The 17,759-nt window shown below is 30.7% G+C and overlaps 3 protein-coding genes across 3 annotated transcripts; all 3 read left to right on the top strand.

The window, feature by feature from the left end:
• The first annotated feature begins 600 nt into the window (after window positions 1-600).
• LOC131598534 (GATA transcription factor 21-like) lies at window positions 601-1,639 on the top strand. The gene is made up of 2 exons (XM_058871122.1): window positions 601-867; window positions 1,286-1,639. Exons 1-2 carry the CDS (start codon window positions 601-603, stop codon window positions 1,637-1,639), a joined length of 621 nt encoding a protein of 206 aa, XP_058727105.1.
• A 7,910-nt stretch (window positions 1,640-9,549) lies between these two features.
• LOC131598533 (putative GATA transcription factor 22) lies at window positions 9,550-11,292 on the top strand. The gene is made up of 3 exons (XM_058871121.1): window positions 9,550-9,687; window positions 10,019-10,420; window positions 10,827-11,292. The coding sequence occupies exons 1-3, from the start codon at window positions 9,550-9,552 to the stop codon at window positions 11,181-11,183; spliced, it is 897 nt and encodes a 298-aa protein (XP_058727104.1). The 3' UTR covers window positions 11,184-11,292.
• A 4,695-nt stretch (window positions 11,293-15,987) lies between these two features.
• Window positions 15,988-17,382, top strand: LOC131600559 (putative GATA transcription factor 22). The gene is made up of 2 exons (XM_058872705.1): window positions 15,988-16,385; window positions 16,793-17,382. The coding sequence occupies exons 1-2, from the start codon at window positions 16,068-16,070 to the stop codon at window positions 17,147-17,149; spliced, it is 675 nt and encodes a 224-aa protein (XP_058728688.1). The 5' UTR covers window positions 15,988-16,067; the 3' UTR covers window positions 17,150-17,382.
• Window positions 17,383-17,759: the final 377 nt, after the last annotated feature.

Genomic DNA, 17,759 nt, shown 5'->3' with positions numbered 1-17,759 from the left:
ATTTCATCAATGGAGGTAATGTTGCCTTTGGAAAAAAATCATAATGGCATCAGCACTACTACAAAAGTATCTTTCGTAATGCCACTTAATTTTATTTTACCATAGCCAAAAGATCCATTGTGGTAGTTAGGCGCTTTATTTATTTATTTTCATTTTAAGCCTACTTTTTATCACAGTTGGAACTTCCAATCGTGGTGAAAAGTGGCGCTTGGTCATGAGTTCGAAACTTGTTGTTGTTGTTATTCTACTGCTGTATTTTTTATATTTTATCAAAAGACATACAACAATGATTGTTTAAAACAATCGTTGTTGTATATAGCGCATTGTCATGAGTTCGAATCTTCTTCTTTTTGTTGTTGTTCTAGTGCTGCATTTTTTTTATATTTTATTAAAAGACATACAACAATAGTTATTTAATACAACCGTTGATGCATGTAGCGCGCTTATTGAGTTCCTTCATTGTCCTTAAACAAATCTTGATCGTCTATTTAGTGATTATCAACACTCAAGACACTATTATTAGTGATCCACGTGAAACCTAAAACTTCGACAAACTTTCAACTTAGACAAACTTCATCTTCTACCTCCAAACGTGTTTATATGTGGCTTGGAGTTGGGGATCTCTTGTCTTTAGAGGAATTTCTATATTTCTTCTATAATTGTGCGAAGATTAATTGTCTTTCTAAGAGAGCCATCTTGTCGGTAGTTTGGCTTGCGACGATTTGGACTTTGAGGAATTTCTATATTTCTTCAAATGAAGGAATTCAAAATGAAAGGTACAATCAAGGAAGCCCTACTGCTAGGGTTTGTACTGAGTGTCAAACTACCTCTACCCCACTTTGGAGGAGTGGCACCGTGGGTCCTAAGGTAATTAGTTGATCTATTTTCCCTATTCACTATTCTTTCATTTACTATCATGTAGTCTCGAATGTTTGATCTATTAAAATTCGGCCATTGTCGATTCGATTCGTTTGATTAAAAATCATCTTTTAGTAAAGAAATCAAATTTAAAGATAAATTTTATTTTCCACCTCTATTTCTTCTCGGTAATTCAACATTCATCAAGCTATATATATATATGAGTAGAAATATTTTTCGATCGATAAAATTATATTAATTTTAATATTAATATAAGTTTTTTATTAATTGAATATTTCAAGAGATCATACTAGCTGGACTCATGAAAGTGTTATTCCACATTTATATTGTTTTAGTTAATTAAGTACTAATTAATATACTTTAATTTGATTGATAGTTAATTAACATGAATATGTTGTTGGTGCAGACACTTTGCAATGCTTGTGGAATTAGGCAGAGGAAGACAAGAAGGGCTGCTGTAGAGGCGGCTGATAATAGTTTGGGACATGGCAAAGCGAAAGAAGAGAAACTTCTTGTGAACAAATGTACACAATTCAAGAAGAACAAGACTTCTTCAACTTCAACTAGTACTGTTGCTGTTGCTGCTGCTGCTACTACTACGACTACTAATGATAGTAGCTTATCTGAAGAGATGATGGAGAGACTTGATTTTTTCTTAACAAAGGTGAGGAAAAAATCGGGTTTCGAGTCTACTACTGAGGAAGTAGCTGATACAACTCTACTTCTAATGGATATATCTTGTGGTTATGTTTACCCTTGATTAGAAGACGGATTTGGATTAAGAATTTTACAATGAGGGGTGAGAGGTTCATAAATTTTGAGATTTGGTTTTATTTATTTTACTTTTATATCAAAAATAATTGGTCACTGTTTTGTTTGGTTTTGTGAGTTGTGAAATCAAGTTGATGTACTTGCATCACAACAAAAATAAGGTGTTGTTGCATTAGACGTGCATTTATTACAATGAAATAAAGAGAAATTTTGTGTGAGCTTTTAAATATCTTTTGCTTCATATATTTTTTACTGAGATATTTTAGGTTTTGGGGTAAAAGAGAATCTAGTGGTAAAATTTAACCGAAATTAAATGTCATTATAGCATAATAAATCAAAGGATCGAATGGAATTTAAGGTTTCATAATCCTTTACTATGATGCAGATGCATTGTTTTGATATGGTTTAACTAGTAGAACCTTGAATGTAATTTTATTAACACATGAAAATTTCGTCTCGCCTAAAATCCGATATGAAGATTTAGAAACTTCATTGATTCAATGTATAGGTTAATTTTAAAATAATATTAATATTATTATTATTATTATTATTCAAAAAATAGTATTATTATTATTATTCAAAAAATATTTGTTTAAGGTGATTTCGGATGTGAATATGCGAAAATACAGCTGATATTTTAAATCTAACGTTTAAATAATAAAACATTGGAAAAAAGTGATTTCGAATGTGCATATCCGATACATCTTGAAAATGTGAAGAAAAATGTGTTCGAATATGCACATGCAAAATATACTTTGAGATTTTTAGATGTGTTTTTTACCATATAGAGTGGCTTAAAATATTCCCTAACAACACAGTAAACTTATATTATATGTCCTTTATGAATTATAACAATAATGCATTTAAATGTCTAAATTTTTTCCTAACAACAATTCTCCACAAAATTTGTTAACATTGCGGCACTACAATCAACCTTGAAATTGAACAATTCCTTAAACAAACAAATTAAATTTTAAAAAAAGGCCTTAAAGAAATATAAATAAAAAATTAAAAAATTATAATAAATTTAAAAAATACTAATTTAAAAAATACTAATTTTACAGTTGTCAACCTTTATTAATTCATACACTCTATTGGTAGTGATAAAGTGTATGTACCAAAAAAAAAGAGCATATTTACTCGCCAATAAAAAATTATTTAAAATGGTGAATGTATATATAAAATTTTCTAATACCAATAATGCCAATGAAGGAACATTTAATAGAACATAAAACAATGTTTACAGATCACTGTTTTTAGTAAAATGAAGAGGCATTAAAACAGTTACGAGAATCCCATAACTGGTTACGACAGTGAAAACGAAGAAAATCAAGTTGCTGCAGGTATTGAATAGCAACATGTCGAAGTCAAAATCGGAGAATACAATAGGCGACCAACTAGGAAAAGAAGTTTGCCTCAAAGATTCTAAGATTGTGAAGTATTTTCGGGGCAACAAAATCAATGATGATGGCAATTTCGTATACTTTGTGCTTATAGCTGAATCCGAGCCCATTAGCACGGAAGAGGCATTAAGCGTGGATGTGTGCAATGAAAGAGGAGTTGGAATCGACCGAGAACAACATTACTTGGGAGTTGGTTGATCTACCGGAATGAAAGAAGGCAATCGGTGTGAGACGGGTCCATAAAGTGAAGGCAAATCCCAAAGGTGAAATTGTTAAGCATAAGGCTCGACTAGTTACGAAGGATTTTTTGCAAAGAGAAGGTATAGACTTTGATGAAGTGTTTGCACCTGTTGCTAGGTTAGAAACCATAAGGCTAATTGTTGGCATTGGGAATTGCAACTATTGATCGATGTATCAAATGGATGTGAAATCTACGGTTTTAAATGGTTCATTTGAGGACGAAGTTTATGAAGAACAACCCCCTGGTTTTGTTGTGACAAAACAAGAGGGAAGGCTCTACAAGTTGAAAAAAGTGCTTCAAGGTTTGAAACAAGCTCCAAGAACTTGGAACAAACGCATAGAGTGCTTCATGATTGGATCATTACGTTACTTGTACAATACGCACGCATCCAGATTTAACATTTAGTGTTGGTATTTGTTACCTTAAAAAATATTTTAAGGTATTTAAGTGATGCAGTTAAGGAAAGGTTCCTATGAACTAAGGGATTATATTCTATAAAATACAATTTGTAAGGAGTTGAGGTCGACAATGAGCTGAAAAAGTTATAAGGTAGCAAAGGGAGGAGTCGACGTGGTAGGCAAGTAAGATGGTCGAAGTGTGTCCGTCGGCCACGTTGAAGATTGAGACTTGTAAGAAAGTTCCAAATACATTTATGTGTTGGATGTTGGCATCAAAGCAGACACTTGAGCGGGACAAATTTGAAATTTGAAAGCACCAGCAGTTACGCAGGGGTATTTCAAAAATAAGCGCCAAAGACGTGGGGGCAGTTACATTAAGACGTGTCACGTTTAGCAAGTTTTAGGCTATAGACGGTTAGGTTGTAGTCACTATAAATAAAGGATCCAACGAAGGATTTTAGGTGTTCATTTGTACTAAATCACTTAGAAAAACTTTATATTCCGAGTGTGAGGAAGCAGAAAGTTTCAAGAGTGTTAATATACGTGAATCACCACTTTAATTTCAATGCAATTTCCTTTCTTGTCAATTATTCCTTTTGAATACCTTGTTTTAGTCTCTTTTACGTTTGAACAATCTTTTTACATCATTATCCATGTTTTCGACATTGGTTCCATTGTCGAATTCACCAAAGATGCATTCGTTGTGTATCTCTTTTAAATGTCATAAGTTTCTGTCGGTCACGAGTCACCTTCAGTCACATTAACTTATTTTTTGTGGAAAATCTTACTTGTTCAACGTTTTGGAGAAAACCATTTCTTACAGAGTCTAGTTTTTTGTCGAACTAAACAAGTTATACTTAGTTACATTAGCACATGTCTTAGGATTAACTAGTCGATCCTGTAAGTAACCCTTAGTTTTTAGGCTTTGGGAAGACTAGCGGTTGTTTACCATTTTCCACTGTAAAAATTATTGTGAGTAGATTCATGGAGAGACCGAAGGTGTCTGACTTGTGAGCTGTTAAGAGGATCCTACGATACGTCTAAGGTACTCTTGGTTGTGGAATTCTTTTTTCCGCAACAGATACAGGATGAAAGTGCGAAGATAAAAATGATCAAAAGTCTACGTCTGATTATGTCTTTATGTTCGGAGGAGCACCAATCTCTTGGTGTTCTAAACAAGAACCGTTGGTTGCAATCTCTTCTTGTTAGACCGAGTATATTGCGGCATCGTTGTGTGCGTGTCAGACTGTATGGCTTGTGAATATGTTGGAAGAGTTGGGCAGCAAGGTGGAAGAAGTTGTCATACTCTTGGTTGATAACGTTTCAACCATTAACCTTGTCAAGAATCTCATTGCACATGGAATGAGCAAGCATATTGAGACGAGGTTTCATTACTTGAGGGATCTAGTGTGTGAAGGCAAGCTTAGATTGGGATACTTCGAAGCGAAGAACATGTTGCAGATTTGTTGACGAAAAGGGTCACAAATGTTGTGATCAAGAAGTTGGTGATGAACTTAGGCATGACGAATTTGAAGCATTTGAATTAAGGTGGTGTATTGGATGTGCATAATAATTAAACGTGTTGTATAAGCTTCTAGATGCAAACTGGTGTGAACAACTTATTAAATAAGCACTTAAAGGAAATTCTGATGGGAGTTCAGTTAGGTCTCCTTGCTTGGCAGCTTGTGTGGCTTATTTAGAAACCACAGTGTTAGACACCTTTCTAGATTTGCTTGCTACCTTGATCCTGCTAATGCTTTCTTTGCTGAGATCATGTGTGACATTCTAGTAATGGAACATGCATTGTCCTATCATTTGTCTTGTTTTTGGTCGTTAACTGGTATTATGCTTGTGATGAACTCTTTTACTAAGCCATCTGTGGTTCTTTAGAAAGTAAGGAATAAGTGGGACAATTATCTTAACTCAATTTTTTTTTATTATTATCCACATCTATAGAAAGGGTCATCAATGTGCAAATATTTTAGCTAGTTTAAGCCTAGCATCTAGAAATTATACTTGATGAGACCGTATTCATAATAATGGAAATAGTGCGTACAATATTAACTTGCATGGCTTGTCAAATGTTAAGAGAATATCTCAATTCACCCCCTTGATATTTTTAGACACTTAGCGTAATTTCATTTATTATGTCCTTCGCTTTTGGAGATACACATTAAAAAGCATATTTTTTTTTTTCAAATTTTGAGTTTTTTCGGAGCTACATCTATGAAAGTAGTTTAAATGGGTAAACGTTGAGAAAAACTTCAAAATAATTCAGTTAAGAGAAGGTTCCGTAAATGCACATACAGAACAAATCTACATTGAGTAAAAAAAATGTACTTCTGAATATATACTTCTAAAAGCAGAGGATAATTTTGAAAACGCACATGATCAGAAAAAACTCATAAAGAGTGGATACGAAATTCTCAATTTTAAATACTACTAATCTTTGAGGTCTTCCCTAGGCCCCTTAATTTTTACCTATATATTTTCACTGATATATTGTTCCTAAGATTGTTGCCCTTTTTTTCGCCAAAAAGTTATGGGTGTTTCCGGGGTGTTCCTAGGATTTCAAAGTTGATTTTCTTTTCTAGAAGATAAAATCACACCGAATTGATTCAATTTGGATGATTCAATTAAAAAAATTATAATTTAATATGATTTAATTAAATGAAAATTTATATAGATCATTTTTTATATTCAAGTTACATTTAAAAAATCCTATATTGTTATAAATATTAGGGTTTAATATACTTCACCCCCTGCCAATATAGCGAGTTTTGGTTTACGCCCCCTGAATTTTTTTTTTAGTAAAGGCCCCTTATAAAACACAAATCTTGGAGTTACCACACCCTTTTACCTTATTTGCTGACTGGGCTTTGATTTAATTGGTGATGTGGCAAAAGCTACTTGATGACATGGAATTTATTTAATTTTTTTCTTTTTTGTACATTTTAATAAATTATTTTTAACAAAATGTTAAATTTGAGTCTCAATAATTTCCAGCTGCCCATTTCTCTCATGTTATTTTTATCTCATATGTTCACATATTTAATTGGTATATAAAGACTAATTCTAGTTTTGTAGCAAACAATGTGGGACTAAGCTACATACCAACCACACTTCATAAATACCAACAGTCACTCCTATCATCACTTCTACCATCACCATCCCCTGGGGTAGACTCTGGTTTTGTTTAGAATGGGAAGTAGATAGTGATATATTATCGATGGTTCATTAGTAGTTAGTTAGGCTGAGAGAATGATTGCCACCGTAAGAGCTTTGCTCCTGGCTCTCGGCAGCATAGAAATTGGCATTTTCTTTCTGTTGTCGTCCAACATAGGCTTTATCAGTTTGTTGTTTTACATATAAATGATTTTAACGGACAGAGAAAAGTACTCCATCTTTCTCTACTCAACTAAACATTATTTCCCTAAAATTCTAAAGACGTGATTCAAATAAAAATTTAAAATTATATAAATGTTATGTGCTTTAACAATAATCTAATTTCATAACCAGTCTATCTATTTCTTTATCTCCTAACCACTAAATTTCTCTTCTGTTTATTTCAAACTCCAAATAAGGAGAAAAATACATTCCCTTTCACCCTTTCCATCCAGTTTCCACTCTGAAACATAAGACATAAAATTATTAAAAGGTTGATGTTCAAATGCTTGCATATCTTATGCTACAATAAATAAAACCAAATAAATCATATTTGCTCCCCCTTCTCCTAGGATTGGTTAAATCCATGGAGTTTAACAGACCATGTGCATTTGCTGAAAAATGAGATACACCTTTGGAAACCATAACCAACCTAACCATTTGAGCACTTAAATTCCACCATCTGAATCCTAAGTTCTAATCTTGAATACCATAACAATTACAACTAGTTTTTTTAGGAGAGTATGATTTTATAAGAAACCTCATGCAAAATATTCGCAGTACTGCCTCAACCATTTATTGGGGTTTGGATTTAGTGGAGATTGGAGTGTGCATTCGCTCGACAATTCTGTTCACTGCATCTATCACTTCCACTGCATCTATTACGCTGTTGATGTTGTGAAATCGCGATTCTGCAGATTTGAGTTGTTACTCTATGCCGTAGGCGAATGTTGCTAGAATCAGGACGAGGATGATACTGCGATGTCGGTCCGGTATTTCTGTGTTGCTGCAGATTGAAGGTGCTGAAGCGTGAAGTCGTTGGCTGTGTTGAGTTACGTTGCAATTTGCCGGTTTTGCGAACGGAAGAGGCACGTTAATGGAAGCTGATGATGATGTTGTTTGCGTTGCTATGATGTTATGCGTTGTGTTGCGAATCGTTGATGCGTCGCTTGTTGTAGCGCATGGTTGTTAGGATGGTGGATGAATGTTGTGATGATGAGGATGCGGTTGTTATGGAAATTGCTGTCAGATTGGTTTGTGAGGATAGTGTGATTTGAAGGTATATGTTGAAGGTGAAGGTATATGTTAAGAGATATAATTAAGATTTTGAATATGATATTGGGTTAATATTATTGCCACATCACCAATTAAATCAAAGCCCAGGTAAAAGGGTGTGATAAATCCAAGATTTATGTTTTATAAGGGGTCTTTACTAAAAAAAATTCAGGGGGCGTAAACCAAAACTCGCTATATTGGCACGGGGTGGGTGAAGTATATTAAACCCTAAATATTATAAAGACAGAGAAAAAAATGTGTATAAAATAACCTAACTTATTCAAATTATCATTGCGAAATACATTGTTCAATTTATCTTTAAAACAAATAAAATAATAAGATAAAAAATAATTATTAGTAAAAAATTAAAAACTAATACATTCATAAAATATATTATACTAATAACTAAGTTATAAAATATATGTATGGCATTTTTGTTCGGTTTTATAAAAATGAATTCAAAATTGAATCCTGGCGGTTTTTAAAAAGAAAATCTAAATACATTAAATAATTCTCTTTTTTTTTTTTGCAAAAGTTGAAATTTCACTTTATTTAGATCAAATACATTAAGTTTTTTATTTAGATCAATATGTACAAGTTGAAATTTCACTTTTAATTTATAAATTTTTTTGAAACATTCAATTTATGGTAAAATATCATTTATGCATATATTAAAATATATTTATTTATGTTAATAAATTATACATTAAAATTTATTATTCAACAACTTTTTATTAAAATATCAAAATTATATTCTATAAATATGGTATTTATATTAAAATAAGTAAATAATTGTTTAATGTAGAATACGGTACCTAACAAAATAGGAATAAAGAATATAATAAGAAAAAAATCCAATATTTAATAGGAGAATTCAACTAAAGGTATGAATTAATTAAAACCTTTTTATGGCAAGAAAAAAAATCTTAACAAAAAGAAAAAATAATTTCGTTGAAATGTTTAAATATTTTCCTAAAATATTAATTATTGCCTAATACAATAATTACACCGCGTTTCCATGCGTTGCTTCTAGACATATGATAATAATAAATAAAAAATGGTAAAAAAATCCTTTAAAAAGTAAATAAAATGAAATAAAATATTAATTTATTATGAGTGAGATTCATGTGGTTAGTGTGTATATAAACGAACGTAAGGAGAGTGAAAAACAACATACAGAGCATTGTTGTTTGTATTATTGTAGTCTGTTTGAAGTTTTTTCTTGTCTTTTTCTTCATTTTGTTTTTATGTGTATCTATGAAAAGGAGAATTGCAATCACGTGAATTTCTTTTTGAGACAACTCTTCTCTTTTTAGCCTCTCATATAAGAACCCTACCACCTTTTGATTACTTTCTTTCTCTCTCTCTCTTACCCTATCTCTTTGTACTGTCCACTGTTTCTCTCTCATATCCAACCATGACTCCTTTAACTCCGAATCAACCAAGTCCTAAGCAACAAGGTCAAAACCAATCCTTAGATGTTTCTCCTGTTAAACAGGACTGTCCTACCTTGTTTAATTTTCTTGATCAGTTTCAAGGAAATCATGATCCTAAGGCAAGATCATATTTACATGATCCCGCTAATTTTAATTTATTTTTCTCTTTTGTCTTCGGATATATTTTTTTATCACAGATTATCACTAATTCTCTATAATTATTTATTTATTTATTTTGTTCCGATACTATGTATCTACATAGCAGCAATGATCATGATAAGCGATCATGATCGTAAACATTATTTATAAAGCATTTATAAGTTAGTTTGAAATTTTATATAAAATGATATAATTATGATTTACGCCTATGATCTGATTTATAGTATTGATTTTTAGATGTTTGTGATCTAATGCAATATTTTTTTTATCTCTCTGATTTTATTACTTTAGGATCATAAGCTGGAACTTCATTATGGTGGATCATCATCAACCAATCATCAACAATTCTATAATTCATCGAGTAATTCAGCTATGGTTGATCAAAGCATTGTGCGTCGTCACACAAATTTACCATCATCCACGGAGGTGGAAGATAGCGGCAAAAGAAATGACAAATGGGTGTCTTCAAAGGCGAGGTTGATGAAAATGCTAATGATACCAGAAAGAAGTTATGGAGACATGAATGAAGACAAAGCAATTATCACTGCAACTGCTAGTGCTGCTGCCACAATTCCTTCAAATGAAGGAATTCAAAATGAAAGGTACAATCAAGGAAGCCCTACTGCTAGGGCTTGTGCTGAGTGTCAAACTACCTCTACCCCACTTTGGAGGAGTGGCCCTGTGGGTCCTAAGGTAATTAGTTGATCTATTTTCCCCTATTCACTAGTCTTTCATTTTTACTATCAAATAGTCTTAAATGTTTAATTTTCCGGCCATTGTCGTTTTGATTCGTTTGATTAAAAATAATCTTTTAGTAAAGAAATAAAAAATTAAAGATAAATTTTATTTTCTACCTCTATTTCTCTAGGTAATTCCACATTCATCAAGCTATGTATTCTATTAGAAATTTTTCGATCGATAAATTCTATAAATTTTAATATTAATATAATTTTTTATTAATTGAATATTTCAGGAGATCACACTAGCTAGACTCATGAAATTATTATTCCACATTTCTATTGCTTTAGCTAATTAAGTACTAATTAATATACTTTAATTTGATTGATAGTTGATTAACATGAATATGTTGTTGGTGCAGACACTTTGTAATGCTTGTGGAATTAGGCAGAGGAAGGCAAGAAGGGCTGCTAAAGAGGCTGAAAATAGTTTGGCGACTTCCACAAAGATTATAGGACATAACAAAGAGAAGGAAGAGAAGCTTCTTGTGAACAAATGTACACAATTCAAGAAGAATAAGACTTCTTCAACTTCAACTAGTACTGCTTCTGCTACTATGACTACTAATGATAGTAGCTTATCTGAAGAGATGATGGAGAGACTTGATTTTTTCTTAACAAAGGTGAGGAAAAAATCGGGTTTCGAGTCTACTACTGAGGAAGTAGCTGATACAGCTCTACTTCTGATGGATATATCTTGTGGTTATGTTTATCCTTGATTAGAAGAGGGATTTGGATTCTCTCATGGAGGAATTTTACAATGAGGGTGAGGGGTTAATAAATTTTGAGATTTGGTTTTATTTAAATTTTACTTTTATATCAAAAATAGTTGGTCACTGTTTTGTTTGATTTTGTAAGTTGGTGAAATCAAGTTGATGTACTTGCATCAACACCAAAATAAGGTTTTGTTGCATTAGACATGCATTTATTACAATGAAATAAAGAGAAATTTTGTGTGAGCTTTTAAATATCTTTTGTTTCATATATTTTTTATTGAGATATTTTAGGTTTTGGGGTAAAAGAGAATCTAGTGGTCAAATTCTACAGAAATTACATGTCATTATAGCATAATAAATCAAATGATCAAACTGAATTTAAGGTTTCATAATCCTTTACTATGATGGGTTGTTTTGATATGGTTTAACAACTAGAACCTTGAATCTACTTTTATTAACCGATGAAAATTTTGTGTCGCTTAAAAACCGATAAACGAAGATTTAGAAACTTCATTGATTCAATGTATAGGTTAATTTTAAAAAATTATTATTATTTTTATTATTATTATTCAAAAATTATTATTATTATTATTGCTATTATTATTATATTTTAAATGGTAAAATATATTTATAAAAAGAAAGTGAAAAAAAAATTAAAAAAAAAACAACCACCAAAGGTGGAAAATGTGTAAACAGCTAAATCCTACCCAACACTACCATATTTATTTTTATTATTATTATTATTATTATTATTATTATTATTATTATTATTATTATTATTATTATTATTATTATTATTATTATTATTATTATTATTATTATTATTATTAAAAAACTCTTTTTACTCTTATTTTATATAAGCAAATATATTAAATTGAATTGTTACAGCTAGTTTTCCATTAGTGTTGTTTCAGGCACCAAACTTGGGTGTTAATCGAATTAACTGATTTCCTTGAGCACCATTCCTCAATCATCCTCATGTATTGCTAGAACTTGTTTTCTATTGGTTTTTTTTTAGGAAATTGTTCCCACTATAGTTGTGGAAAAAGACATGAGTTTTTTTATCTGTATATATTGGTGATCTTTCTCTTCTATCTGATGCTCATTGTAAGCATCCTATTTCTCTTTATTTTGGGATTTTTTTTAATAGTGCCAATGACTTAATGACTTAGAAAAGAAAAGAAAAAACTTAAAAACTTTGGAGGTTAGATAGACGACTAGGCTGTTCATTTAAACTGAGTGGGGAAAAATAAGGTCATAGATTAGTTTGTTTAAAGAAGAGAGATTCTCAGCACAATCCTGACAAAAAAAGCCTGATAGGTATGTTGGTTAGACTCAGGGTCGGATATAAGTCCGTGCAATTAATCTGACCAATTGGAGAGTCATATATGAATTATAAGTGCTTAGAAATTTGAATGAAGTATTTAATGATATGAAAGTTCTTGCACAAAGTTTCATTATTTTATGATGTATGAACACTTAGAATTGTATGTGAATTTTTTAATTAAAGAGATTATTGAAAAAGTGATGTATTTTGACTTAAATACATCTCATTATGACTCTTTGATTTGATGTAATAATTTGAAATCACAATGGTTCATATGTTTTAAAATAGTTAAAAAAACTCTACAAATTACGGCGGTTTCAAATTGCCATAGTTTGCAAACCAAGGTGTTGTTTAAAAAAATAGTCAAATTATGACGCTTTCAAACTGCCACAATTCATGAACCAGTGTGTTGTTTTAAAAAGCAGGAAGACTGCGGCAGTTTCAAAACTCCATATTTATGCAAATTAGCTATTCAAACAGAGAGCACATCAATCAATTGATGCTAAGAGTCAATCGAATGACTCCCTTATAAACTAGAAAATTTTCCTTTTAAAAGTTGTGCTTTTAATGGCAATCATGCATAAATATTTAAGAAACATAGAATGGTTTAGATGAAAATATTTTGAACACTTAAAGCTTATATACATATGAATTACCATTGTACCTTAATCTTCATGATTTAATCCTTTGATTTCCAAAGCTTATCCCACCTTAATACTTGATTTAAATCGTTTTCTTCTTTGATCTTTCTTCAATGATAAGTTTTTGTCTTCATCAAAACTAAGCTATGATAGATGAAGAACAACTTCTTCACAAGCTATTGTGGATCTCAAATTTCTACTTAGAGTTGAAGACTCTCAATTGTTCCAAAGGTCCGAGTTTAAGTGGTTGAAGGAAGGAGATGCCAACACAAGATTCTTTCATGCTTGTGTCAAGAGTATAAATTGAAGAAATTCTACATTGGCTCTTCGTGTGGAGGATTCTTGGTTGGATGGAGTTGTTGATATTATACACGAGGTTATGAGGTTTTTCACTCGTTATTTTAAAAAACCTCTTTCTGATCAACCTTGGCTGGATAAGGCGATCTTTAAGACTTTCTATTATGAGGATAATCAGGTGATAACCACTATTTTTTGCCATTGAAGATTGACTTGATGGTCTATTAGTGTGATGGGAATAAGATCTCTAGCCTTGATGGCTTTAACTTCCTATTTCTTAAGATATTATATCCTCTCCCTAGTCCCTACAGAGGATCTGAGTTTATAGTTTGGGAAATTTCATTGTATGGCTTCCCTCCTTTGTAGTTTCATTGTATGACTATCTAGTTTAATCAACTAACTTTTTGAAAGGACACATTTTGGCTGATGGGTAGTGGCTTTGAATCAATAGGTGATTTGGCTAAGAAAACCAAGAAGGATTGTCTCATTTTAAAGGTTAATTTTGAGAAAGCCTATAACTTTATTAGTTGGATTTTTTTTTGGATTTAATGATAAGTGGTGGGACTGGTTGTGTGGTAGTGTGTTTGTTGAAAACCTTGATGTCCAGGTTAATTTTTCTCCGACTTGGGACATTAATATTCATAAGCAAGGAGACTCATCCACCTTGTCTACCCAGGTATTATTAACATACAAGGTCATGATGGTATTTCTCCTCATTTTGCTCCTCATACAAACATAAAAGTAAACATAATTGGAATCCCATTCTCTTAACAACATACTCCCTCTGTCCCAAATTATAAGAGAAATCCACTTTTTAGATTCATTGAATAATTAATGTATCTAGTCTATATATAGACCAGATACATTAATTATTCAATGAATCTAAAAAGAGAATTTCTTTTATAATTTGGGACGGAGGGAGTATCATTTATTTGAATTAATACAATAAAAATAAATCAAAAAATTGATGTATAATATATAATGTATTTGAATTAATATTATATATGAAATACATTGATCGACTTATTTTTAAATCATATAAAATAAAATAATTTATATTATTTAAAAATTAAAATTTTAAAAAATATATACTAATAAAATATATCACATATACTAAAAACCAAGTAATAAATTATATGTATGTCAATTTTTTTAGTTTTATAAAAATAAATTCAAAATTGAATCCGAGCTGTTTTTAAAAAAGAAAATCCAAATACATTTAATAATTTTCATTTTTTCTAATTTTTTTATTTTTTAAAATTAATTTACAATTTTTTATTTGGATCAATATATAAAGGTTTAAATTTAACTTTTAATTTATAGTATATATTTTCTTCAATTATTCCATTTATGGTAAAATATTATTTATAGATTAAAAATTATTTATTTATTTATTTTGAAAAATTATAATTTAAAATTTACTATTCAAAAACTTTTTATTAAAATATCAAATTATTTTCTATATATGTGGTGATATATATTAAAAAACATACTATTGTTCAATTTGGAATCCGGTACCCATAAAAATAGAAATAAAGAATATAATAAACAAAATCCAATATTCAATTCGAGAATTCATCGAAAGGTATGAATTAAATGACAACTTTTTATGGCAAAAAAAATATTAACAAAAAGAAAAAAATTTCCGTTGAAATCTTTAAATATTTTTAAAAAATAAAAATTATTTCCTAGTAAGATAATTACAACGCGTTTCGCATACGTTGCTTCTAGACTTATGATAATAATAAAATACGAAATAGTAAAAATCCTAAAAAAGTAAATAAAATAAATAAAATATTAACTTAGGAGTGACGTTCATGTGATGAGTGTATATATAATTGAGCGGAAGAACTGAAAAACAACATACAGGGCAGTGTTGTTTGTATTATCATAGAGTGTTTGGAGTTTTTTTTTTTTCTCTTTCTTCATTTTTGTTTGTATTTGTGTCTATGAAAAGGAGAATTGCAATCACGTGAATGTCATTCTGAGACAACTCTTCTCTTTTTAGCCTCTCATATAAGAATCCTACCACCTTTTGATTACTTTCTTTCTTTCTCTCTTACCCTATCTCTTTGTACTGTTTACTGTTTCTCTTTCATATCCAGCCATGACTCCTGTAACTCCGAATCAACCAGGTTCCAAGTCCTTGCAACAAGGTCAAAACCAGTCCTTAGATGTTTCTCCTGTTAAACAGGACTGTCCTACCTTGTTTAATTTTCTTGATCAGTTTCAAGGAAATCATGATCCTAAGGCAAGATCATATTTACATGATCCCGCTAATTTTAATTTATTTTTCTCTTTTTTATCTTCGTATATACATATTTTTATCATAGATTATCACTAATTATTTATATAGAAGATGATCGTGATCGATCATGATCTTATAAATTATTTATAAAGCTTTGATGAGTTAATTTGAAATTTTATATAAAATGATATAATTACGATCTACGCCTATGATCTGATTTATAGTCTTGATTTTTAGATATTTGTGATCTAATGCAATTTTTTTTTATCTCTCTAATTTTATTACTTTAGGATCATAAGCTGGGACCTCATCATGGTGGATCATCATCATCAACCAATCACCTACAACTCTATAATTCATCGAGTGGTGCAGCTATGGTTGAACAAAGCATTGCGCGTGACACTAATTTACCATCATCGATGGAGGTGGAAGATAGCGGCAAAAGAAATGACAAATGGGTGTCTTCAAAGGCGAGGTTGATGAGAATGTTGATGATACCAGAAAGCAGTTATGGAGACATAAATGAAGACAAAGCAATTATCAATGAAACTGCTAGTGATGCTGCCACAACTCCTTCAAATGAAGGAATTCAAAATGAAAGTTACAATCAAGGAAGCCCTACTGCTAGGGCTTGTGCTGAGTGTCAAACTACCTCTACCCCACTTTGGAAGAGTGGCCCTGTGGGTCCTAAGGTAATTAGTTGATCTATTTTCCCCTATTCACTAGTCTTTCATTTTTACTATCAAATAGTCTTAAATGTTTGATTTTCCGGCCATTGTCGTTTTGATTCGTTTGATTAAAAATAATCTTTTAGTAAAGAAATAAAAAATTAAAGATAAATTATATTTTCTACCTCTATTTTTCTAGGTAATTCCACATTCATGAAGCTATGTATTCTATTAGAAATTTTTCAATCGATAAAATTCTATAAATTTTAATATTAATATAATTTTTTATTAATTGAAAATTTCAGGAGATCACACTAGCTAGACTCATGAAATTATTATTCCACATTTCTATTGCTTTAGCTAATTAAGTACTAATTAATATACTTTAATTTGATTGATAGTTGATTAATATGAATATGTTGTTGGTGCAGACACTTTGCAATGCTTGTGGAATTAGGCAGAGGAAGGCAAGAAGGGCTGCTAAAGAGGCTGAAAATAGTTTGGCGACTTCCACAAAGATTATAGGACATAACAAAGAGAAGGAAGAGAAGCTTCTTGTGAACAAATGTACACAATTCAAGAAGAGCAAGACTTCTTCAACTTCAACTAGTACTGCTTCTGCTGCTATGACTACTAATGATAGTAGCTTATCTGAAGAGATGATGGAGAGACTTGATTTTTTCTTAACAAAGGTGAGGAAAAAATCGGGTTTCGAGTCTACTACTGAGGAAGTAGCTGATACAGCTCTACTTCTGATGGATATATCTTGTGGTTATGTTTATCCTTAATTAGAAGAGGGATTTGGATTCTCTCATGAAAGAATTTTACAATGAGGGTGAGGGGTTAATAAATTTTGAGATTTGGTTTTATTTAAATTTTACTTTTATATCAAAAATAGTTGGTCACTGTTTTGTTTGATTTTGTAAGTTGTGAAATCAAGTTGATGTACTTGCATCAACACCAAAATAAGGTCTTGTTACATTAGACATGCATTTATTACAATGAAATAAAGAGAAATTTTGTGTGAGCTTTTAAATATCTTTTGTTTCATATATTTTTTATTGAGATATTTTAGGTTTTGGGGTAAAAGAGAATCTAGTGGTAAAATTCTACAGAAATTAAATGTCATTATAGCATAATAAATCAAATGATCAAACTGAATTTAAGGTTTCATAATCCTTTACTATGATGGGTTGTTTTGATATGGTTTAACAACTAGAACCTGAATCTACTTTTATTAACCGATGAAAATTTTGTGTCGCTTAAAAACCGATAAACGAAGATTTAGAAACTTCATTGATTCAATGTATAGGTTAATTTTAAAATTTTTTTTTTTTTTTATTATTAATATTCAAAAAATATCATTATTATTGTTATTATTATTATATTTTAAATGGT

This window comes from Vicia villosa, linkage group LG4 (genome assembly GCF_029867415.1).
Source record: "Vicia villosa cultivar HV-30 ecotype Madison, WI linkage group LG4, Vvil1.0, whole genome shotgun sequence".
In the NCBI taxonomy this organism is placed as follows: Eukaryota; Viridiplantae; Streptophyta; class Magnoliopsida; order Fabales; family Fabaceae; genus Vicia; species Vicia villosa.
Note: the sequence above shows the minus strand (reverse complement) of the source record. Positions and strands in the feature narration are given on the sequence as shown.